Genomic DNA, 24689 nt, shown 5'->3' with positions numbered 1-24689 from the left:
AAGGAGCACCGTGTAAAGCAGTGGGCCGCATACGGTATGTCGCGGGTGGAACCCCCTTCCCCCACCGCCACACCCGCTGAGAGTGACGGGGTACTTCGGATGACCAAACATCTGTTGCAGATGTTATAGACCTTGAGGCGGATGCTTCTAGGTCTGCCACGTCCGTCCCCGACCCTTTAAGGCCTGACTCTGGTCTTGCTACAGGGACAACACCCGGCGACAGGGGCGTACAAGCGCATCACACTAGCACTCAACCCCTACACAGGTTTCGCCGTCTACGTCGAAAAAGGTGAAAGCGTCAACAAAAACTTTGCCGGTTTCCTTGGATCGCTCTGATCCAAAGCCTTCCCCAAATCTGCAGCAGTGTCTTGCGACTGGGCAGTCCAAATCAAACAAGGGTGCTACTCCAAAAACTGTAAACGTCGAAGCGTGGAAATCCGACGCTTCGACAGTCTCAAAGGCCGCGGTAGGCCCAAAAACTACAGCTAGGCCTCTACCCGAAAAACCGACCGCAAGGCCCTCTAGCGCCGCGGAAGGTAGTTTGCCTGCCGGTAAACCATCAGAGCCACTGTCTCACGCAGATTCGGCGACTATCGAAAGCAGCATCGAAAGAATTACAGCGGTGGTGGGTCTTACCCCGGTTCCGCCTAAAGTTATGGGACAAACCGCGAAAAACGTTTCAGATGCGGATTGGGATCCCAATTCTTACGACGCTTACGAGGATAGCCAGGAGCCTCTCTCCGACACCCTAAAGGACTCTTCGACGCCGCAGGGCGGAAAACATCGTTTCTCCACCCGCAGGCCCGTTTGGGTCCTCTAAATGGACTACAGAGAAGTTTGAGGGTTGTATGGATCGGCTGGGGAGGATTATCGGATTTTCTGACCATCCTCCCCCGAAAAGTACTTGGATGGACCCTAATCTTCAAATTGAAGATTAGTCTTGTGCCTTCTGTTAGGGAGAATTCTCTCTTTAGGCTGAATTTCCTAACCTAGTGAGTCCCCCAGCAGCTTTGCTGGATTTCTGGAGTTTGTTTTTTCCTCCTGCCAAGAGTGAGACTCTCTCTTGGACATGATTTATGGTATTCCTTTGACTGGTAATGTGTTTTATGGGCTATGGGGTCCTTTACTCCATAGGGTCTCATGTGTTTTTCCTATGTGTGTTACACCGCACCTTCCGTGCAGTAACACAGGGGTGTCATAGTGACACCCCACCATAGACTCCATACCCTAGGACTGACTACTGTCTCCCAGGGCATGTAAAGTCACCATTGGCTTTAAAAATCCCAAATTATTAACAGAAACCAGTACAAACCATCATATTGTGGACATACTGGTTGGGGCAATTCGATTGCCCCGGGGTGTGTTAGTCGAAGGGGCACGTCTCCGTCCCCCCGATCGAGTTTTGGCTGGTGGCAGTGGAAACTACTTTTTATATTCGACCGCGAATATTTTCCTATGGGATTTTCCCATTGTTCGAGGCTACCAACTTTAATTATTTAATTCTCATAGCCTCGAACATATCGACGGTTTATTTAATTAATATTAATTCGCCGGTTGGTATTTTTTGCCAAGACTCGATTCTAAAGTGGCGTTTGTGTTCTCTTCTGTGACTCCAATCCAAGTCGAGCCCTTTGTTTCACTTTTTGGCGGGCTTCTCCACAGAAGCCTCCAAAAGTGGTGCCACTCTGTCTGGGTACCACAGGGGGTGTGGGAGGGGGTTTAGGCACCCTGTACTGAGTTACCTTGGTAACTCAAGTCGCACTCTTGTGTGGTGTGCCAGCCGGCTCACCACTTAGCATGTTTGAGTGACAGCTAGGCTGAGTGAATGGGGGTTTTCTACATAAAAGCAGGGCTTTGGGGACTGGAACTTCAGAAGTCGCCACAGGACCCGAGAATCCGACGAGGGAGAAGCTGAGCCGACCTACCACGACGACACCACCGGTGGAGCCCTGCAGAACCGACTCACCACTTCCCGACGACAGAGAAGATTTCCCGGCTGGAGAGGCTTCTTCCCCTGACTGGTGGGCACAACCAGTTTACCTTCCTTTCTTCGCACCCCAGCCCGGTTTGTGGTCGAACTTCCCGTGCCAAGCACCCCGGCCGGATAGCCAATCACCACTGAACCGCAAATCACCGGATCGCTCCTTGTACCTGAGAAACTCTGCGGCTGGTTTCTTCCCTGGCAGTGCAACAGACTCCTGTCTTCCTCCACGACGAGATCCCCTCTTCCCCTGGACGAAGCACCGACTTGCACCCGCTGCCAGGAACAACTGCCCCCGCTGGAGCGTTCTCACCACTTTAAGGTACTGTGTCTGCCAGGTCTCCCTTTCTAAAGATTGCTACAAGGTAATAATAACCCCTTAACCTTCTGGACTGGGCTGGCCGCCTTGACCCTCTAACTGGTCCCTTTCTTTGGTCTAACTCGTTTTTGAACCTTTACAAGACTCTTGTGCACTGCAACCGTGTGACCTTGGACACATTTCGTTTGGATCCTCTGGAAGTGGATCCGGCCGCTTGAACTCTAACTTCACGGTTTTACTTTGCCTTTCCCTCTATTTATGTTCTGATAAAAGTGTTGGGATCTGTTTCAACTTGTTCTCTGCTCTTCTCTCCCTTTTTAAACTGAATAATTAGAGTGCCATCTATGTTAAGCGCTCACCGCTGTCTGAAAATAAGTGGGGCTTTACTTAAGACTTGTCTAATATTCTTTTAAGGGAGTGTATATCTTTTAGTGACCATGTTTTTGAATTGCTTAGTATTAGTGCCTGTGTGTTTTTCTGGATGTGGTTTTAAATAAATAATTATATCTCTTTTACACCAAGCCCTGGTCAGTGTTTACTTGTTCTACTGTGTTCTCTTGACCTATTGTGAATACTCTGTATACTGCCTAACTCTTCTTGAGAGAAGTCTGACTGCTCAGCCACAGCTACCAAGTGAATCTGTGTGGTACAGACTGCTACCAAGTGGGTTTACTGCCAAACATCTGTAGTCCTAAATCTTTTGCAGTGGTCCCAGAGGGAACTGCACAGGTTTCTGCCTAACACCTTCCAACAGGAAGACAGTGTCCACATGGACACATCTAGGGACATTTATAATGAAGAAGAGGAGGCTTCATTTCTTCAAGTTATGAAGAAGAACAACAGGATACTACGGACAACTGGGAGGAAACCCAGCAAGAAGGTCAGGACCCATGGACACAGCAAGATCAGGACTCTGATGTTTTGTGCCTGGATTCTCCTCTGTCCAGCCCGGCTCACCAGGCCTCACCTGTAGATGACCAAATGGCATTCAACTCCATGTTGAAAAAAGCAGCTGAATACTTCAAAATTTCCACTCAAGAGGCAGTGCCTGGGCAGGATTTTGTAGAGGATATCCTTAAGGAAAAACCTCCATCTAGCCAGGCCATATCCCTCCTCAACTATGTGAAGAGAAGGGTGGCTCCCTCATTGGTATCACCAGCTCAAACCCGGTCAGTGAACCCAAGAGTCGAAAAATGATTTCAACCTTCCCCTTCCCACCCTCTATACATCAGAGGGCACGCCATCCCAGATTCATTGGTAGTGACTACCACTCGGAAAAGGGCAGGGGTACCCCTTGCCACGGGGGAATCACCGCTGGACAAGGAATCTAAGCGACTGTATGCTCTTGGCAAACGTGTCACACCAGCAGCTGCATACACTACGCAGATTGCTAATAATACAATGCTATTGGCAAGCTTTGCTGACGCCCAATGGAACTTGCTCCAGGAAGGCCTCCAAGAGGTTCCCGAACATGCCAAATCAAAGCTTCTCTTCATTGTAATGGAGGGAAGACAAGTTAACCAGCATGTGATCAAGAACACCCTCGACACTGCGGAAACTGCAGGCAGGCCTCTGGCCCAAGGGACCCACTTAAAAGACACGCTTGGCTGTGTACGTCAGGTTTTAAACCGGAAACTCAAGCCTCCCTCATCAACAAGCCCATTGAGCACTCTAACTCTAACCTCTTCGGGAAGGCGGTGGATGAGGCTTTGGAAACAGCCAAGGAGCAGCATGAGACTCTAAAGTCTCTGCAACAGATCACACACAAACCTTCCACCAAGAGGGGTAATAACTCTCGGCGGTCCTTTCGAGGGCAAGCCCGTGCTGGTCAAAACAACTACGGCACGGGAAACTTCAACTCAGGACAGACTTCTGGAAACACTGCATACTACCCAGCAAGTGGTCAAACGCGGCAGAGGTAGAGGCCCCAATCCCAGAGGGGCCACAGCCTCTGGTCAGAAATGACCACCAAATCCAGGTCCCCCCCCATGTTACCCTGGTCTGGGGCGATTAACATCTTTCCTCATTGCATGGGAGGGGATAACTTCAGACCAGTGGGTCATAAAGACGGTCGCCCACGGTTCCTGAACCAAGAGGTGGCAGCGCTGCTGGGAAAGGACGCCATAGAAGCCGTCCCTATTCTTCAGGTAAACAAGGGTATTTATTCAGTGTACTTCCTTGTACCCAAAAAGGATCTCAACATGCGCCCTGTTCTAGATCTGCGCCCAGCGAACAAGTTTATAAAACCCCAGAAGTTTTACATGGTAACACTGCAGGAGGTGATCCCATTGCTGAAACAAGGGGACTACATGGCAACATTGGATATGAAAGATGCATACTTTCATATTTCAATGTTGCTGGCGCACAGGAGATACCTAAGGTTCATGATCCAGGACAGGCATTACCAATTCAAGGTACTCCCCTTTGGCATCGCTTCGGTGCCGAGGGTGTTTACCAAGGTTCTGGCAGTGGCGGCAGCAATCCTGCGCAGAGTATAGGTCCAAGTTTACCCTTACCTCGGCGACTGGCTCATTACGGGGGACTCGTTCGACGCTTGTTTTTCGAACACCCAAAAAACAGTAGATCTCCTGTTCAGTCTGGGTTTCTCAATCAACGAAAATAAATCCAGCTTAGCCCCCAGTCAAATAAAACATTTCTGGGAGCTCTAATTCGGACTAAGGACGGTCTCGTCTTCCCCTCCAACGAGAGGGTTCAGAACATGCTTTTTCAGATCCCTCTGTATGTAGCCAGTCGGCAGGTGACAGTGCGCAAAGCCATGCGTTTGCTAGGAATGCTGGCGTCAAGCATATACTTGGTTCCCCACGCGCGTCAGCGCATGCGTCCCATGCAAGAGTGGCTCAACAGCCAGTGGTGTCAGGCCAACAGACAATGGGAAGATCTGGTAGTTGTTTTGCCAGCCCTCGTTCTCTCTCTGCAGTGGTGGTCAAGAAAAAACCTCTTGAAGGGGATGACCTTCACCACCCCTGCAGTGGAAGCCACTCTTACGACAGACCCATCTCTCACGGGGTGGGGGTCTCACCTGCTTCAGCAGACAGCGCATGGATTGTGGTCCCCTCAAGTAGCGTCGAACCATATAAACTTACTGGAGCTATTAGCGGTGTTCAAAGCATTGAAGGCCTTTCAGATGCAACTGCAAGGGAAGACCGTGCTGATCCTAACGGACATCACTGCAGCAATGTATTACCTGAACAAACATGGGAGCACTCACTCTCCAGATCTATCCAAGCTGTCCGAAAACATTTGTATATGGGCTCTCAAACACAAGATGTTTTTGTTGTCCCAACATGTTCCAGGGGAACTCAATCTTCTGGCAGACGTACTCAGCAGAGATTTTCCTCTGCCAGAAGAATACGAATGGCGGCTACACGAAGACATTGTATTCAACGTCTTCGCAGAATGGGGCTTCCCAGAGATGGACTTGTTTGCAACTCAGAAGAACGCCCAATGCCAAGACTATGCCTCCAGGTACCCCCAGAACCGATCTAAGAGGAACGGTTTCTGGATAACATGGTCAGGGAAATTTGTCTACGCTTTTCCCCCAACTCCCCTTCTCAACAAGATAGTGCACAAGATGCACCAGGAACGAGTTACAATGATACTGGTGGCCCCCATGTGGGCCCGGCAACCCTGGTTTGCTCACCTGATGGAAATGTCCCCCTCCCCACCAGTGAAACTACCCTGCCCGTACAACATGTTGTCTCAGGACAGGGGGGAGACCCTACACCCATGCCCACAAACTCTGAACTTAGCAGCTTGGCTCCTGAAGTCATAGGGTTTGGACACCTGCAACTCCCTCAGAGGTGCATGGACATACTCAGGGAAGCGAGAATACCGAATACACGTTATTGCTCTGCCAGCAAATGGAAACGTTTTGTCATCTGCTGCAATTCCAAGGGCGTCAATCCCATTGATTGCTCACACACACACATTGTGCTGTATCTAACCCATCTGTTGGACTCTGGGTTAGTCTTCAATTCCCTAAAGGTTCATCTGGCTGCTCTGTCAGCCTACACCACATCACAACAAAAGGTGTTGTGGTGGAAAATACCGGTGATTAAAGCCTTTATGGAAGGGGTTAAGAAGATTTATCCTCCCATTTCTCACCCAGCCCCTGGATGGGATCTGAATGTGGTTTTGACCAGGCTAATGGGAGCTCCCTTTGAGCCTATGCATAAAGCAATTCTGAAAGACCTGACTCACAAAACAGCCTTCCTAGTGGCTATCACTTCTATCAGAAGGGTTAGCGAACTACAGGCTCTTTCTGTACTAGACCCCTTTGTTACAATCCACAAAGATATGGTAGTTCTGCGCACACATCCCAGATTTGCGCTTAAATTCATCTCAAAGTTCCATGTGAACCAATCAAACTACCCACTTTCTTCCAGAACCCTACTAGCATGGCCGAAAGAAGCCTACACACACTAGATGTGCGCAGGGCAGTCATGTTCTACCTGGAAAGATCTAAACCACTGAGGAAGACAAAACAATTCTCTGTTTCAGTGGCAGCTGGTAGAGAAGGGGATCCTGTCTCTAAATCAGCTATCTCAAGTTGGATTGTCAAATGCATCACACTATGTTACACTCTTGCTAAAAGAGAACTGCCCTTCAAGCCTAGAGCACATTCAACTCGTGGCACTGGGGCATCCATAGCATTCATTGCAAATGTTCCCCTTGAGTCCATTTGCAAAGCGGCAACCTAGAGTTCTGTACACACCTTTACAAAACACCATTGCCTAGACACTCATTCTAGGTCTGATTCTCAGGTGGGACGAGCAGTACTAAGACATCTTTTCTCTACTGTTCCTTCTCATAACCCACCTCCAATTCAGGGTACTGCTCGCTAGTCTATGCACAGCATGTGATTCTAAGCAGAACAAGCATCAGAAGACATGCATTACTTAACGTAATAGCATTTCTGATGATTGTATGTGCTTAGATTCACATGCGCACTCCCTACCTCCCCTCTCGGGGTGGAAGGAACATAGACGTCTTACTACTTTCTCTCTTTATGTACTCACTCACTATAGCCTTGGGCTCCCTCATGGCAGAAAAAATACAATCGGAGGGACCTCGGCGAGTGAGGGATTTTGGGTACACTACATGTCACGATAGGGATAGTGTTACAGACACGCCTATGCCGACGTCCCCTTTCGGTCCCTGAAAGACGAGATGCAATACTCCGCGGTTACCACTGGATGTCAGACCATATTCACAGCATGTGAATCTAAGCAGATACAATCATCAGAAATGCTATTACAGTAAGTAATGCATGTCATATAACATATAGCAAACAATTATTAATGTATGTTAACCAAGACCATCACTGCTTTTTCTGGTGTTGCATAAATATCACAATGTTCACATAAATCTAATGGCATAGTATGAAGATGGAATAATGTTACATTTTTCATCAGAAACATAAAACCTTTGGGAATTAGATTAACGTTACAGACGCATAGTTACAATATGATTATTGAAGTCTTTTGTTTCACATTGACCTTTCCCACTACTGAAGTTAGAAATAATGATGTTGACTTTTTTCTCTAAGATCCCACAGTTTCTTCTTGATGACAGCTATAAAAATGGCATTCCCTGTCGAATATTTTGCACCCAGCCGAGGCGCTTGGCAGCCATTGCTGTGGCTGAAAGGGTAGCTGCTGAGAGAGGAGAAAAGATTGGACAGACAATTGGTTACCAGATACGGTTGGAGAGCAGGTATGATTACCTTGATATGTATGCTATTACGACCCTCAGTTCTCGGCTATAAATGTATCTTGTAGCAAGCATATTATTTTCCATAGTCATTGTGTAATATTTGACCAAAATGTAACATGCTAGTGGTATAAACATCAATTAAACCGTGTGAGGAGTTCATGCCAACAGCTGTAAACTACAGCTTCATCTGGGCCATCGTTTTTGTTAGCCTTTTATCACATTTTCACTGAAATATTTAGTTTTAGTTTTTCATTGTCATCATTGCTCTATTGCGGGCGCCAGCGCACAGTTGCACATCGCACCTAGAAACACTTGTGTACAGGCGTGTTAAAAATGCCATATATAATATCATATATTCTGTTCACTTAGTCCCTAATGGAAACAAAGGAGGTGACTTACCAACGGAGCATGTAGTCCTTTTTCTGTGACATTACGCTGAATGGATGGCTAATCCTGTAATTGTAGACAAACTTTCCAATGCAGAAACATTCTGCCAGTTTTGGAGCATAGTGGAAATTAGTCTTCCCTTGTAGACACAAATCACTAGCTGTGGGTCCTGAGCTTTCACCCTGAATCCTGGAATCTAAAGAAGCAGATGCAAGAAAGAAGCAGATGTACGATGGTCCTGGAGCCAGGTCTCCTGCCTTGAAGACATTAATGACTTGCACAGTTCTGAAGCTGGACTGTGTTTTCCTCGCAACTTCACCCTAGCTGGAGTGGGAAGCTAGACAGCCTGCCTTAGTCTGTTTGGTGCAGCTTTACTGCCCTGAATGTCTCCTCCCCGCCCCCACTAGATTTGTTATGGGGACTGTTGTAGATGCACACAACTGACCTCATCTTTTTGGCAGAACTGAGTCCAGTGCACCTTGACTCCAGTCAAGTGTAGCGGAGAGACTTTCTTCCTTACACGGGGTAATAGACGTGCACCAGGCTGTGCCTGGTTTAACTTCTGGGTCAGCAGACTGTTGGGCCATCGCTTGATACATGAACTGGTCTCAGAATGTGTAAATATGCAACAAATGTAGAATTGCAGGGTGATTGTAGCCTGGTAGAGGGTGGTACATGGAGAACCTATATTAATGCCATGGGTGCCATCCGCAACCGAAAAGGACACTGCTACTTTATTCCCGGGTGCTGTATGAGTTGTGCATAAGGGTGCGCTTCAGCAAGGGTGGCACGATTGCATTGTGATCCAGAAGCCATGGAGTTAGAAGCTGCCAACACATGTGTGAAAGGTCCTCAAATTGAGCGGCGTGAGACTGTCAGCAAAGGTACCGCCTGAGTTTTGATCTGAGTGTGCCTACTGTTCCATTCGCCAAATGAGCACAACGAAGCATACATCCTACTGCAAGTTGTCACTGAATGTACAATTAAATTTAGAGTTCCTTAGAGTGCAGATGGAATTGGATCTCCCTGATTAATTGATAATATACGAGTTTAATCCTGAACATGGTCGCTGCTTTCTTCGAACTGCACACTGATGGTATAGGAATGATAACATCACTATAAGATAATGGTGGCTCAAGTACACCTGAAAATAATGATAACCAGGGGGGAGTGTGGTGAATTTGACACAAGTATCTCAGTCACATCATCCATGCCTTTGGTTTCTATCCTCCCTTAAACAGCTTCATTGCGCCATGAGAGATGAATGACCGACCAACACAACAGACTGGCTTTTAGCAACAAAAAGGCCAACATGGAGACTACTATGATATAGGCCTCCTGACTGTGATCCAGGCCTCATATGCAACTCTTAAAGAACAGATTAGCGAAGTTGCTTTAAAAGTACCCCATATCCGATATGACAACTCAAAGGGTCATTGAGTGGGAAACCAGGACATCAAAGACATTGTAAAGGAGTCATTGACTGTACTCATGAGCTACAATGGTGGGGTAAACCTGCCCGCAATATCCAGGTTCTGGGCTTAACAGAGGGGCCGGAGGGTCATGACCAAACTGTGTTCCTGGAGAAACTATTTCTGAAAGCAGTGTGTCACTCCCAACAATTCCCCTTTTTTTCACTGTGACCATGTTGCCCACCCAGCCTGTGGCCCTCTGCATGTGCCCTGATATCCAAGAATCTGAACTTTCATAATAAGAACAACATGACGGTGGCGCTGTTGCGTGGCTGAGTAATGGCTGCCGCCTGAGAGGACTCAGACGGAGGCCGAAAGATTTTGTAACAATTATCCTGTCTTTATTGAGTCCACAGCAGCGAGTACCAGTGATCCGAAACCCTGAACACCGTGCTGTTACCATATGGTACTCTTCAAGCCGGGAAATCCTTTCCAAGAGGTATGCCGCCGGCCATGACACTCTAAAGTATCCGGCTGCACTCCCGAAGGGGAGACAGCATGCCCCACGGCGCTGCGTGATGCTGCCTGTGGCCCGGCCAGTCGAGCTTTCCCGACCTCTGGGGACACAGAACCTCATCGCGCGCCCAAAGCCCCCAAAGTCACCATACAAGCTGCGGTCCTTGCTGGCCACATGGAACGTGGGTTGTGGCGCCTGCAGACCGGGCAGGGCAGAGCTGTCCCTCACAGCAATTCCTTCTGGTGCTCCACCACCCGAGCCCGGAGCTCCTTTCGCCCGGCTGAAGCGTGGCCAACGGCCAGTCCTATCCCCAACATGTTGCAATCCCGGACACGTGGAGCAACTCTCTATCCCTGGCTGCACCCCCTATCTCCAGGTGCGGTGGCAGTTTGGAGTCGCAGTGCGCCCCGCTGTTTATTAAGGTAGGAGGAGAATTAGAAGTGCCGCTAACTGGGGATATATCTTTCACAAGCCCAAGCCACTACCATCAGGCCGGATTGGGGCAAGGAGGCACAGCCACAGGCTACATCAGGCTTACAGAACCCTGTGATGTGATTGGACTTCTGGACACAGATCTACAGTTGGTCTGGTGCGCCCTGTGCTGTGGAGGCCACACAAACAAGCCCAGAGCCCCCCTCCGCGGCGGGTGATCCGCTGCATGCCTCCTACGTGGGCGAAGCAGTGGGAGGCTGTCCTGACCGCAGTGAGTCCAGGAGAGCAGCCCCTGGATAATGTATCTTCCTAATGGGAAAGATCCTTCATTGAGACTGTCATTGTCGGGCTCCCCCTCTTGCCTGGTCGGAGTGGAGAGGTTGGATAATACAACAGCTTTGGGCACAGAGCCGGCTCTGGAGGTGGCCCAATGCGACGTGATGTGCTGCATCTTGTGGCAGGCCCAGAGGACATGAGCAGCCCTTTGAGTAGGGGGCGACCGTCCTGGGCGCAAGGCTGACAGGACCCTGAGACAATTACTCACCCCCCCAGGCCCAAGGGGGGCCCTCCTCTCGACATATACTAATTGTGTATACCATCAAATCCACCCCCTTTCTGCACACTTGCAGAGATATCTTTGGTTTTTGGGCCACTGACCCGTCACTCAACCAGCCAGCGACGCCTAACACGAGGTAGCAGTCCGCCAACCTCGCTGTGGTTGCGGCAGGTGAGAGGAGTGGAAACATACAGCAGAGGGGTGACAAAAGATCCGTAAATACAAGAGATGCAAGAAGGGCCCGCGGGGCACACTTAGCTTAGCCAGATACAGTCACCTCAATATGGGTAACACCAAGAAGCAGGCTAAGGTGGACCAGTTTGCCAAATCCGACTAGAACCCTCCTGTACCAGTGGAAATGACAGGTCCTTCTCACCTCAATGTGTCTGCTCTGAACCAGCCACTACTGGCGTTGAAGAACAGTACGGACAGCCTTGGGGCCAAGATAGATGCCCTATCTTGCAAGGTGGATGTATCTGCAATCCAAATTGGCCAGCTCGGTGGCTGGATATCGGAAGCCAAATAGAGGATCGGCGAAGGGGAAGATAAGGTAGCTATATTGCAACGCGAGGTAGCCACCCTGCAGCAAACAATTAAGAATGTGGTGGCAAAGAATGATGATCTCGAAGGCAGATTGAGAAGGAACAATAGTCGTATAACGGGTGTGGCTGAATCCACCCCTACAGACAACATGGAGTTATTTGTGGAAAAACTAATAATGGAGGTCCTCGAGAACCCACCGGTTATGAACATGTTCATGAGAGAGCGCGCACATCGCTCCCTGGCATCCAAGCCCCCACCTGGGGCCCCAGAAAGAGCTATCATAGCACAGATCTTTAACTACAAGGACCGAGACATACTGCTCTGAGCAGCTAGGGAGAAGAAGGTTCTGAAGTGCGGATCTGTGACTATTCGCCTTTTCCTGGACTTCAGCCAGCAAGTTCAGGATCAAAGAAAGACCTTTCAGGTGGTAAAAACTATCCTGAGAAGGAAAGAGATTCTCTGATATTCCCAGCCAAGCTTAGGGTGGTGTACGATGGCAGGGTTACTTTTTTCACAACGCCGGAGGCAGCTGTACGTTTTGCAATGGACATCCCAGACCCGGGGGCATCCACCCGTAGATCACCCTAAATCCTGTTTAGTAAATACTAGGTTTTGTGTATTTTAATAAAGCACACAAGCGCGGACGCCCCAACACGGTCTGTTGCTTCGAGGCACGCGGCATGGTCTTTGCTAGTTATTGGTTATAATGCAACATGTTTGGTATCAGGCTTTCTGTCACTTGGTTTCACTTCAGCTGCTGGCAGCCCCCCGTGCCCAGCGGCTTAGAAGGTATTGTTTGGGCAAGTTGATTGAAATGTTTAGTGTGGGTAGGGTCAGGAGGCCGGTATCTTTGTGTTTCTGGTGTGGCAGGGTGATGGGTGGTGGGAGGGGGGGGAAAGGGGGTGTGGGACTTATGGGCGGGCAGAGTTAAAGGGGGGGGGGGTTGTAACTCTCCCAGTTCATTTCGAATTCCGTATGTGCAAGACTTGATATGTCTAAAGTTCACGCAAGTGTCCCGAGGTTACCAAGATTGTTTTTTTCTTCTATATATAACCACAGTCGGTTATGACGAACGCCCTAGTAGGGGCAGAGTACCGGGGCGATGATGTCACATTGTTAACTTGGAACATACGAGTGTTTACAAATGGGAAGAAGGTGCGCCTGATTTCCAATTATGCCAGCAAACCACAAGGTCAATGTTCTATGTTTACAGGAAACTCACTTGGGGAAAGGGTATAAGCTCCCCAGCCTCACGGGATGGGGAATTCCTACTCTACACATGCCAGAGGGGTAGCTATTTACATACATCGCTCCTTGGAGTTTAAATTCCATGACCAGATTGGGAACAGGGACAGCCGGTATATGCTAGTAGCATGGGAGATTGCGGGATGGCGAATTCTCATTGTCGATGTATATGCCCCTAATTTTGATAGCCCTGACTTTTTCCAAAGCTGCGCAGATCATTTGCATACCTTTCCGAATTAGGAAGTAGTGTGGGCAGGCAATTTCAATATGGCTCTCTCGCTGGACTTGGACAGATCCTCTTCCACTCAGACTACCCTTTCAAGGGCGGCTCAAAAAAGGGCGGCCATAGCGGGATATCGCAACCTTGTTGACACTTCGCGTCTCTTTCACCCCAGCAGCAGGGAATACACTTTCTACTCCGGAGTCCACGGTAGCTCCTCTAGGATAGATTATGTCATGTTGTCCCCCAAGCTGGCTCGCGTAACCCAACGCGCCAAGATCCTGGCCAGGACCATATCGGATCACTCCCCAGTCTTTGTACACTATGTCGTCCCTAGCTGCCCACCCAGCTAGCTTCGGTGGCGATTTAGGGCATGCACCCTGGAGGACATTGTCTTCCGAGAGGAGATTAGGCAAGACATTACAACGTTCTTTGAAATAAATGCAGGTTCAGTCCCTAACTCAGGGGTGTTGTGGGAGAGTTTTAATCTATCCATTCGTGGTTGCTGTATGTCTAAAGAATGGGGGTTCTGAAATGTATCTGTAGGTCCATCTCCACATTGGAGCAGGACATTAAAACACTGGAGACCCAGCAGGGCCTCAACGACTCTCTGGATATACAGACCCGACTGAGGGGAAAAACTGGAGGAAATTGGTATTCACACTGCCAGGGAGGAGTGCTTCCTTGGATATCCAATAGCGACGGCCGTGTGCAGGGGGCGGGAGACCACCTGAACAAGACGCTGGCCAGGGCCATTAAAAAGGAGCAACAACCAGATACTATAGTGGAGGTCGAAGAGAGCAATGGAGAGATCACTAGAGACAGCAGGAGGATCAATGAGGCCTTCCGAGAATGTTATGCTAGTCTATATACCACCCAAACAACTGCAGACCACGACTCAATTACACAATATTTAGATAGAATCTCATTAGACTGGCTGGATCCGGCTCAAGGAGTGCAGCTGAATGACACTCCCTTCGACGAGGAGTTCCTTAAGGCGATCTGTTCTCTCCCCAATGGTAAGGCCCCAGGCACTGATGGGATTACAGCTGAGCTGTATAAAGCATACCCTGAACTACTATTTCCCCATTTATGAGAGATGTAGAAGGCAGCCCGGATCTCGGGGACACTCCCGGAGTCGACTAGGACTGCTCTGGTGACTGTATTGCTGAAACCTGAGAAAGACCCTCGCAAATGTTCCTCCTACAGGCCCCTTTCGTTAATTAACACCAAAAATAAGATCCTGGCAAAACTCCTGGCCGACAAGCTTCTTCCCTATATGGCCAGCCTGGTCCTACCAGACCAGGCCGGATTTATCCCACAGCACTCCACCTAAAATATTCTCTGTAGATTGTTTGTTGATGTACAACGTGAACCCAGAGGTCCCAATTGTAGTAGCCGTTTTGGATGCCGAAAAGGCATTTGATTCGGTAGAGTGGCCGTTCCTGTTTAAGGTTCTCCGTCGAACAGGCTTGGGGACCTCCTTTATACACTGGATATGCCTTCTATATACAGCCCCCAAAGTATTGGTGTACACCAACTGTATACAATCACAGGCGATACATCCATGGCGAGGAACCCGGCAGGGCTGCCCCTTGTCCCCCATACTGTTTGTCCTGGCAGTCGAGCCCCTGGCATGCACACTGCGAGAGCACCACGTGCATAGGGGTGTAAGGATACACTCTTACTTCTTTCTCTCCTTGTATGCGGATGACATATTATATGTTAAACACCCCTAAAAGGAATTTGCAACCCATGGTAGAGGAGATCACCGACTTTGAAGAACTGTTGGACTTACGGATCAACTGGATTAAATCAGAGGTCCTCCCTTTGACTCCCTGTGTTGCCCAGCGTGACATTGGGGAAGCCTTCGGATGGTGCCCACAGGGTTTTAGGTATCTGGGCATACGAGTATCCCCCTCCGCAGGGATGTTGTACAAGGACAATTATGTGTTAGTGCTGGAGAGCCTGGAGCATAAAGTGGGCGCGTGGATCCGTCTCCCCATCTCTCAGGCAGCCAGGATCGCCCTGGCTAAGATGGTGATCCTACCAAAATTACTATATATTTTTAAGTTTCCCGATCCGGCCCCCTCCGGGATTTTGGACACATCTGAAGGGTCAGATGAACAGACTTATATGGGCCGGCGGCCATGCCCGGATATCACTCAACACAATGTGTCGGCCTTGTTCACAGTGTGGACTTGACTTTACCCAGACTTATACATGTACTTGCTGGTGGCCCAAATTCAGTACTCGGTTTGGTGGTGGTCTCCTGCTGTTGACCTCCCACACACTCTCCTCGAGAAGGACACGGTACGTTCCAGCGACATGAGAGGGCTGTTGTGGGGCACCCCGGAGAAGCAGACGTGAACCGAGGTGCAACCTTTAGATATGACGGTCAAGGCCTGGGACCATTTAGCTCATTGGGCGAGCCTGAAGCAATGTTACCCATCCCCTTATGGCTATGTATTATGTCAGGAGCTTCCCAATCACGCACAAGGAGATTTTATGACAACACTTGGTTAAACTGAATATTCATGCCCTGGGGGACGTGGCGCTGGACGTTAAGTTTATCTCTTGGCCAGAATTGAAGGAAAGGGGAGAATGGACTCCTATCACCATGCTCCCCCTGTACTACCGGCTCCGCAAGGCAATCCAGTCCAAATGGCCAGACTTCCCAAACACTCCCTTTATTTCCCCCATAATTCAGTATGTTACCTCTCCCCCAACCACGAGTAAGCTGGTTTCCTCCTTAAACAAAATGATCCGGTCAAATGGTTCCACCCAGCCGGGCTCATACAGGGGAAAGTGGGAGAATGTTTTGGGGAGGATACTGACAGAGGAACAGTGGGACATAGTGTGCTCGCAAACTAGAACTATATCGATAAATAACCGATTTCGTCTAATACACTTTAAATTTCTGCACCAGATGCATTATTCGCCAGCCCGCTAGAACAGGTTTAACCCAATAGGTCCCCGGGATGCAAGAAATGTGGCCAGAACCCGGCAGACTTCTATCACATGGTGTGATCCTGTCCCCGGGTATAGGTTCTCAGGGAAAAGGTTAAAGTGGCGGTTTCCATAATGCTGCGCGCCCCGTGCTGCATTCCCCCGAATTATGGCTCCTAGTATTGGTGGAGGAGGGTCTGCGGTCCGAGAAACGCTTAGTGGGAGTGGCGTCCGTAGTGGCGAGATCACTTGATGGGCGAGTTGGGCCTCCAACTTCTACAAATAGCTTAACAACTTGTCAATGTGCAAGAGGAGAGAAACGTAATATGCCCAACCGCTCCCACTCAATAGACCACTGGATATCTGGGCCCCTTTCAGGTCCTCACCCATTTTACAGGATGTAGCCCAGGAATGATTGGAAGTCCTGGCAGGTGGAATGACGTGGGATCAAGGGACTCACTAGTGGCTTCCAATTTAATGCACTGTGTCCTGGTGCTACCCTTTGAAACAATTAACCAACTGTCACAGGTCCCGATGTGTGTCTATATGGCCTACTGCTGATGCGTATTAACTAGATAGTTCCATAATTGTGCCACCGGAATGCAGATCATTTTTTGTGTGATTTGTGTGCTCCCTTGCCTTTTTACTGTCTACCCATTGCTCATAACTGTATTATCAGGGGCGGGTGGGTGTTGGAGTGATGGGTTGGTTACGGGCGAGAAGCCCATGTTCCCATTGATGGGTTGTTTGTATTTGTTTAAAATGCCAATAAAAACAGTTTTAAAAAAATAAGGAGAACATACTGTAATGTGCATTGGGAAATAGGAAGATCTCCATTGACGTTTGGATATTCACTGGTTACAATCCAGGAACTCTATCCGAGTTTAAAATCAGAACCTACTAAGCTTTGGAATTAAATACATGCTGCACTCATTAGTCATCTAATTTGAAAATGATCCCCAATAATTTTTATCACCTACGGATACACAATAATGCTTTGAAAAAACAGAATCTGCAGGACATGTTCAATGCCGGGAACCAGGCGAGCAGCCCTCGTAATACTCACCAGGATCAGTCGAGAAGAGGCAAACCCAGAAGCCTGTGATAGCCTGACGTTTCACTTGAGTCAAGACAAGCTACGACATACTGATCGGGTTTGGAATGCAGACAGTGGTGGGAGGGAATTTACTTTAGTTTTAGTTTAGTTGTCTTGGTATAGCGTAGCATACTGCCTAAAGTGCACTTTTGTGCTTCACACACGTAAACCTACTAAATCCTGATCAGGCTAGTGAAACGAAAAGCAGTCTGGTAAAAGCAGGATGAAGATTAGTTATAGCTTTTTTTAGTAAAAGTAAAGTTTTGAACTGCTTTCTAAAATACTGATGATTCTGTTCTTTCCTGAGAGAAACCAGTATCAAATTCCATATACTGACTGACTGGGCAGAGAAAGGTCTGCACCCCATATTACTTATAGAAACTATTTTTTTTAAATGTTGCTAAGAAAGTCAGGGCCTTTGTTAAGCCGTTCATTATAATCTAAACGGATGGCCTTCCATTTAACTCTTACAGAAACTGGAAGCCATTGCAATGCGGCTTAGGTGAGTTCTTTCAATGACAGTACAATTCTGGCTACTGAATTTTGTATCCTCTGAAGTCTTAAGTAAATATTTGTAAATGGATCAAATTGAAGTATTCAGGTTCAGATGTTACAAATGCATTTGTCAACTGATAATTAAACAGAAGAAAGTCCTTCGTGAGTTTGCGAATTGTACCACAATGGGTGCCAACCACCTTGTTTACCTGAGGGGCAAGGAAAACTTGATTAATAATGGTAATACTTAGATTGCGAACTTTAATGAACACATTTGGGGCCGTTCTAAGAATGTTGGGGTAAATTGTTAGATTCCCATCAGACAAATAAGAACCATATATAAGGTATTCAGTTTTTTTAGCATTAAATGTTAGGCAATTGCAATCTAGCCACCTACGAACAGCAGACAGACCCATAGAGAAAGATTAATCGGATTCTGATGACACACCATCCAAATGCAGTAGGATTTAGGTGTTGTCAGTATATGTATCAAAATGCATAGCAAATGTATTCAACAGTTTTGTAAGGGGTTGAAGGTAGCAATTAAATAGCAATGCCATAGGTAATCTTCAGAAATGGAGAAAATAATCCATTGCCACCTTGTGATCTTATTTAAATAAAGTTATTTATCAAGGAAAGAACTGGCCCAGAGAATCCAAAGTACAGAAAATCCACCCAGATGGATGGTGTGGTCAACTGTGTCACAGACAGCAGTGTGTGCTAAAAATACAGATGCACTGTCACCATCAACCATCTTCCTAATCTTGTCCATCCTTGAAGTGACTATTACTTCTCTGTTGTATCCAAGAAGGAAGCTCCGAAGCTTGTCATCAATAATTCTGTTGATAAAAGTTAAACTTGATATAGGTGGAAATGTACTATTTCTAGAGATTTCCCTCGAATCTTTTCACCAAGGCGTGTCTCAGCAAAGTGCTGGTGTAGGCGTTAATTATGGGTGTGATTGGGCCCCCTATGGTTGGAAAAATTGATTTATTTCCTTGGTTGAGCCATAAGTCTTGAGGTAAGCCAGAATGGTTTATATTTGCAATAAGCTTTTGAGTGTCTTTTTCCTTTAGCTTTGTACATTCAGATACAATAGAAGAATAGGATGTTGAGTCCAAACACATTTTTAACAAATCATCATCTTGGATAAAGTATTTGACTTGAAGTTCGGACAGAATATTAATAACTTTCTTCTGACAGTGATTTTGGGGAACTACGATGTCCTGATGAAGACATTTTGTCAAGTGAAGATGATCTAGGACCTTTAAATTGCTATGTTGACGTATTTTTCAAGAAGACATTTCTACCCCTAATTTATTTCCATCCAGAATATTTTATTTTAAATGTAAGTTTTATTGGCATTTGTGTAACAGCATAACTACAACTTCCCTCCTCCCCTCCTCCCTCCCCTTCCCAACCTCCGTCCCACCCCCATATAGGACCCAGCAGCCCCATTCTGTCACCCATAGCGTCAACACTTCCCCCCCCACAGGTTCACCACCACCCCAACCACCCCTTGTACGCTATCTCCAGATCTCATAAAGTCCACATCATTCAACTCGTCAACGTCCCTCTTCTGATTCAAGGCCTCCCCAGCTCCCCACCACCCCCCTTCTCCCCGTGTCTCATCCTGGCCCCTCTCAGTTATGGGCCCAAAAAGCATCCAGCTACATCACCCCCACCCCCTTGCTCATACATGTTCATACCAAGCCCAACAGCTGCATTTTCCGAGGGCACCCGACAGCTTTTGAGTCCTTTTTAAGAAAGTCCAAAATTACATCCCATCCATCAGGAATTTTTGATGGTCCCCCTGAATTGAGTAAGTCACCCACTCTTGAGCCACAAAGTTCCAGATCTTCCACACCCATTCATACTCTAACGGGACAGCCTTCTGCTTCTATGTTTGCTCCACCAACAGCAGCAGCGCCACCATCAAGATTATATATGCCTTCCTTTGACCCGTGTGGGCAGTTTCTCCAAAGCATCGCTCAGCCCCAACATGGCCTCCCCTACTTAATCTAAAACCTTGATGCCAAAGACCTCATCCAGTGCTGAGCAGGCTGTACCCCAGAAAGGTTGTATTATCGAGCATTCCCACCAAATGTGCTTTCAGGAGCCCACCACTCCAGCACAGCTCTGATGTGTGGTAATAGTACCTTTGTAGTTTCCCCAGTGTGTGGTGCCATTGGATCATTACTGTAAGGAAAGTATGGTATCAACAGTAAGACAGACACAAGTGACCACAGTTCAAGGGTGTTTATTGAACTTCAAAAAGGGTATGATAAACGCCCATGTTATCCTAAATCTACAGATGGGAGCAAGCTACAACCATCAAATAAAAATAACGCAGTCCTAGTGGTGTGTTATCAAAATAAAAGGGCCTATACTAAAAAAAACTATTGCCAGTCTTTACCTCTAAATACAAATGGTGTAGGGAATAAGGTTATGAAAAGAAAGAAGTGTTCAAAATGATATGTCAGGATGTTCAGGCCATTGGCCTCCCTTCCCCACGTTTTCAGCACGGGACAAGGCGGTTCACTTGAACGTAGCACACTCTTTGGCTTCCTCGGCACGAGAACACAGTTCATTTACAAGCATCAGGGCCGTCTGTGCCCAAGTCTCTTTACTTATCAACATCTCTTGATTCAGAGGGCATGATATACAAAAACAAAGTTCTTTTCCTCTCACAAGTACTAATTTCGGATGATTTACTCTTTACCCTGGATTCCCCACAGCCGGGCTCAGATCCCTTTTACACAATGATCGTTCCTTTGGATCCCCCTCTTTTGGACTCAAATCCCCCTTTTCAATGTTCAGAGAATATTCTTTCTCGGGTGACTCGCGGTTCAACCCCAGATCCCCATCAGCCGGGCTCAGATCCTTCCGCCTACACAATTAGTCTTTCTCAGCCAGGCTCGGACCAATTTCAGTTCGTATTAACTGTCGAAGACTTTCGAATGTGCACAGGGTTTAGCTTGACCCGTTACAGGACCACTTCGATCTCACAGTTCCTTTTTCACATTTGTCAACAAGTTGGATACCTAACCGAGATCTTCGAATGAGCATCCACATGGTGCCGGACCACTCTGTTTACTGTATCTTTCTTGGCTTCAACAGTTCAGTCACTCTTTTTTCAATTATATTTGTGTCACTCGTCACATACCATTCACATGCTGTTCTCTTTAAATTCTCCTTGCAATGTTGCTGCTTGCATCCTTGGTTCTAACACAGGGTGGTCTGGTATCAGTCTCCCCGACTCACCGGCTCTGCTGACTTTACTGGTGCTGCTTTGTTGTAGGAGCCAAGGACAGTACCACAGCGGCAAATGCTCCTCCCTGCCTTAGTTATCGACGCATGAGAGCCCCGGGTACCTCCGACACACAGCGCAGGTTTCTTCAGCTTTATTTGTAGTTGTTAGGTTTCTTATTTTCCAAGCCTCCCGAAATTAACGGTCTGAAAATTTCAAGGGCACTTCCCTCCTTGCAACCCTCTGGTCTTGCCGTCTTTCTCCTCGTATTAAACTGCCATCTTGGAAATTCTGCCTCCTCGTGTGCTTTGCCTTGCTCAAAGTGTGCTTTTGTCCGTGTGGGGAAGTGTGATGGAAGTCAGGTGTGTGTAATGATCAGTAATTGCCTTTCGAGGGGATTGGGTCCTCCGATGTATTCCATATCTATGACGGTAATCACCACAGCTGTGCTGCTTCGGAAAATCTTTCTGCGTCCTGCTTCGATGACGTCGATACGCCGTCCTCAAGGGCCTCCATCGAGCCAACGTCACCGGATGTTATAAGTAGGACGCACGACGTCCGTAGCCTCAGTTCTGTTTGTTCAGCGAACGTGTTCGCTTCGGAGATCTTGGCGCGCCTCGATTCTACTGAATCCTGTTCTTTCGGTTCTTCGAACCTGTTTCTTCATTGAATATTTTATGATGTCTTCGGCTTCTTCCACCCCGCGGTCCGGGTTTAAGAAGTGTCGGGTGTGCAGGTCCAAGATGTCGCTGACGGACACGCACAACGCTTGCCTCTGGTGCCTCGGGGAGGACCATGATATGGGTGACTGTGTCGACTGCCAATCGCTCACATCGAAGGCCTTGCGGGAGCGTAACAAGAAACTGTCAGTCGGTAAGGTGGCCAAGCCCCGGAAGTTGCGTTCCACTGGTCTTTCGACGGATGATACGCGGGGCGACTCTCCGCATAGTCGTCGTGAGTCTGGGGGTTCTCGGTCTGGGAGTCGGTCCTGCCATTCTTCTGCCTCTTCGAGGCACTCCAGGAAGTGTCGTCACAGGTCGCCTTCCCCGTCCTCATCCGAGGACTCTGTCCGTCGGCGGGTTGCTTGTCCCAACAAGCATTCCACTCCTGAGGAATGGGATTCCTTCCGAAAGGAGATTTTGGTGATTTTTCAATCGCAGGGCTCTGGTCCGTCCGTGCCGTCTGAGGACGCCGGCCGTGGCCGTTCCAGGTCCCGGTCCTCGATGCCCTCGAGACCGTGAGAACTTGTGAAGTCTTTGAAGAAGACATCAACGCCGGCGGCACCGACGTCGTCGACGGACTCTCTCGAGGCTCCGTCTCTGAGGAACTCGTCGACGCCATTGGCGCCCAGGCTGTCAAGAGACACACTCGGGGCTCCGCCCTCGAGGCCTGTGTCGATGCCGACAAAGCTGTCGGCGCTGTGCTCGACATTGATGCCAATTCCGTCAACGCCCTCGACGCCTTTCGAGGGAGCTTTGTCGGGGGTACCCCGTGGCACGGTGGAACCCCCCAGAAGTGCTCTGGCCAAGGCTAAACATGTCTTTGTTCCTTTTTATGTACCCTCTTTCCAGCCTTTGGATTATATTTCTGAGGTGGATGAGGGGTCTGAGGAAGGTGAGGTTCCTGCAGAGGTACCTGATGGCCTCCTTTCTGGTCATAGCCAACTTGAGGAACTTGAGGACCTGCGCCAGTCGTTGCATGACGCCAGTGGGCTGGACACCTCTCCGGAAGTGGAATTTGGTAGGCCTGAGCCTGGCACGCATGCCGATTCCTCTTACCGGCGCCTGATGTCGAGGGTCACGGATTACCTGGGGTGGTCTGCCCCCCTGGGGATTTTCAGCCGGATGATCTGACTGATATCCTCGACCAAGGTCCACCAACTGACCCGGTACTGCCATTCCATATGGCCTTGCAGAGAACGGTGGCTGCGGCTTGGACTGTCTTTCGGCAGTGAGCAAGTCCTTGCCGAAGAAATATCGGCCAGCAAGTGGCAACCCCTGCTACTTGACCACGCACCCGAGAGTTTGGCGGTGCAGGCGGCTATGGCCCCCGCAAAGCATGCGTCGTACCCTACCATCCCTCCTGATAGGGACGACAAATGTTTTGACGGCTGGGCAACGAAGGTGTTTTCTTCTGGGGGTATGGCGCTTCAGGCTGCCAACTCTGTGTGTGCCTTGTCTCGTTTCACGCACACTCTGTGGAACTGTATCTCCTTAGTGGCTGATCATATTCCCGAAGGGGAGGAACAGGATGGTTTTCTTGCTATCATGCAGGATGGCAAGGACGCCATGTGTGAGTCCGTTCAGTCGGGTCTGGACATGGTTGATTGCGTCAGCCGGTCCATGGCGGCAAGCACCGTAATATGCAGATTTACGTGGTTGCGGATGTCGGGGTTTGCTCCTGATGTGCAAGCTCGGCTCCTCAACATGCCCTTTGATGGTGAACATCTTTTTGGCAGCAAGGCTGACGAGAGCCTTGAGAGGTTGCAGACCTCCAAAGCTGCAGCAAAGTCTTTGGGTGCTGCAGTTCGCCAACCCCCGCCTTTTTGTCCTAGGGGACAACAATGGAGGGGAGGTTTCTTTTGATATTACTCGTCCTTTAGTAAATCGAGAGGAGCTGCTAGTCAAAGGGGCCACCGTAGGAGTGCCAGAGGTGGAAAACAGGGTACTCGAGGTGCCAAGGCCGCTCGGGCAGTTGCCTCTTTGCCCTCAGGCACTCCCGCAACTGCTTCAGCTTAGTCATGAGGCCATGTCCCATGGTTCCCCGGTTGGGGGAAGGCTGGTGCAGCATCTTGTATAGTGGCGTGCCATTACTTGAGATGTGTGGGTTCTGGAGATCATAGCCCACGGCTACTGTCTTCCTTTCCGGCAGAGGCCTCACGACAATCCACCAGGGAATCTCTCTTTGAAGAGTCTGGATCTGCTCCTTGCGCAGGAAATTCAATCCCTGCTGGAGAAAGGCGCCATAGAACTGGTGCCTGTAGCGGAGAGGAACAAGGGATGGTATTCCCCTTATTTTTTGATTTCGAAGAAAGACGGGGGATTGAGACACATCATGGACTTGCGCGGTTTGCACAAGCTCCTTAGGAAGGACCAGTTCAAGATGGTTACTCTTTCTCAAGTCCTCCAGGCCCTTCAACTTCAGGACTGGTTGGTGTCTCTCGACCTCAAGGACGCTTATTTTCATGTGCCGATCCATCTAATGCACAAGAAATACCTGAGGTTCGTGGTTGGCGAGTCGCACTTTCAGTTTTGGGTCCTGCCGTTCGGATTGACCTCCGCCCCGAGGGTCTTCACCAAGCTCATGGTGGTGGTGGCAGCGTATCTCAGGAAAGGGGGGGATTCACGTCTACCCCTACCTGGAGGATTGGTTGATCAGGGCACGCTCACCCGAGCAGGTTTTGGATCATCTGTCCGTCACCTGCCACTTCACAAGCTGGGCTTCTCCCTCAACTTAAAGAAGTCCCACTTGACGCCAACACAGCGGCTCCAGTACATCGGAGCCGTACTCGACACGTCCCTGGGGCAGTGTTTCCCTCCCCAGGTGAGGGC

At 48.7% G+C, this 24689-nt stretch overlaps 1 protein-coding gene across 4 annotated transcripts in view; it reads left to right on the top strand.

Annotated features, from left to right (window-relative positions):
* YTHDC2 (YTH N6-methyladenosine RNA binding protein C2) overlaps window positions 1-24689 on the top strand; it is a 2707399-nt gene that overhangs the window by 537928 nt on the left and 2144782 nt on the right. For all 4 annotated transcript variants that reach the window (XM_069625524.1, XM_069625523.1, XM_069625522.1 and 1 more), the window contains exon 6: window positions 7870-8036. In XM_069625524.1, the coding sequence (XP_069481625.1) occupies window positions 7870-8036 (167 nt within the window). The remainder of the gene's footprint in view (window positions 1-7869; window positions 8037-24689) is intronic.

This window comes from Ambystoma mexicanum, chromosome 6p (assembly GCF_040938575.1).
Source record: "Ambystoma mexicanum isolate Mex_15411 chromosome 6p, UKY_AmexF1_1, whole genome shotgun sequence".
Classification (NCBI taxonomy): domain Eukaryota; kingdom Metazoa; phylum Chordata; class Amphibia; order Caudata; family Ambystomatidae; genus Ambystoma; species Ambystoma mexicanum.
The sequence above is the reverse complement of the archived record's forward strand: the minus strand, read 5'-3'. Positions and strand labels throughout refer to the sequence as shown.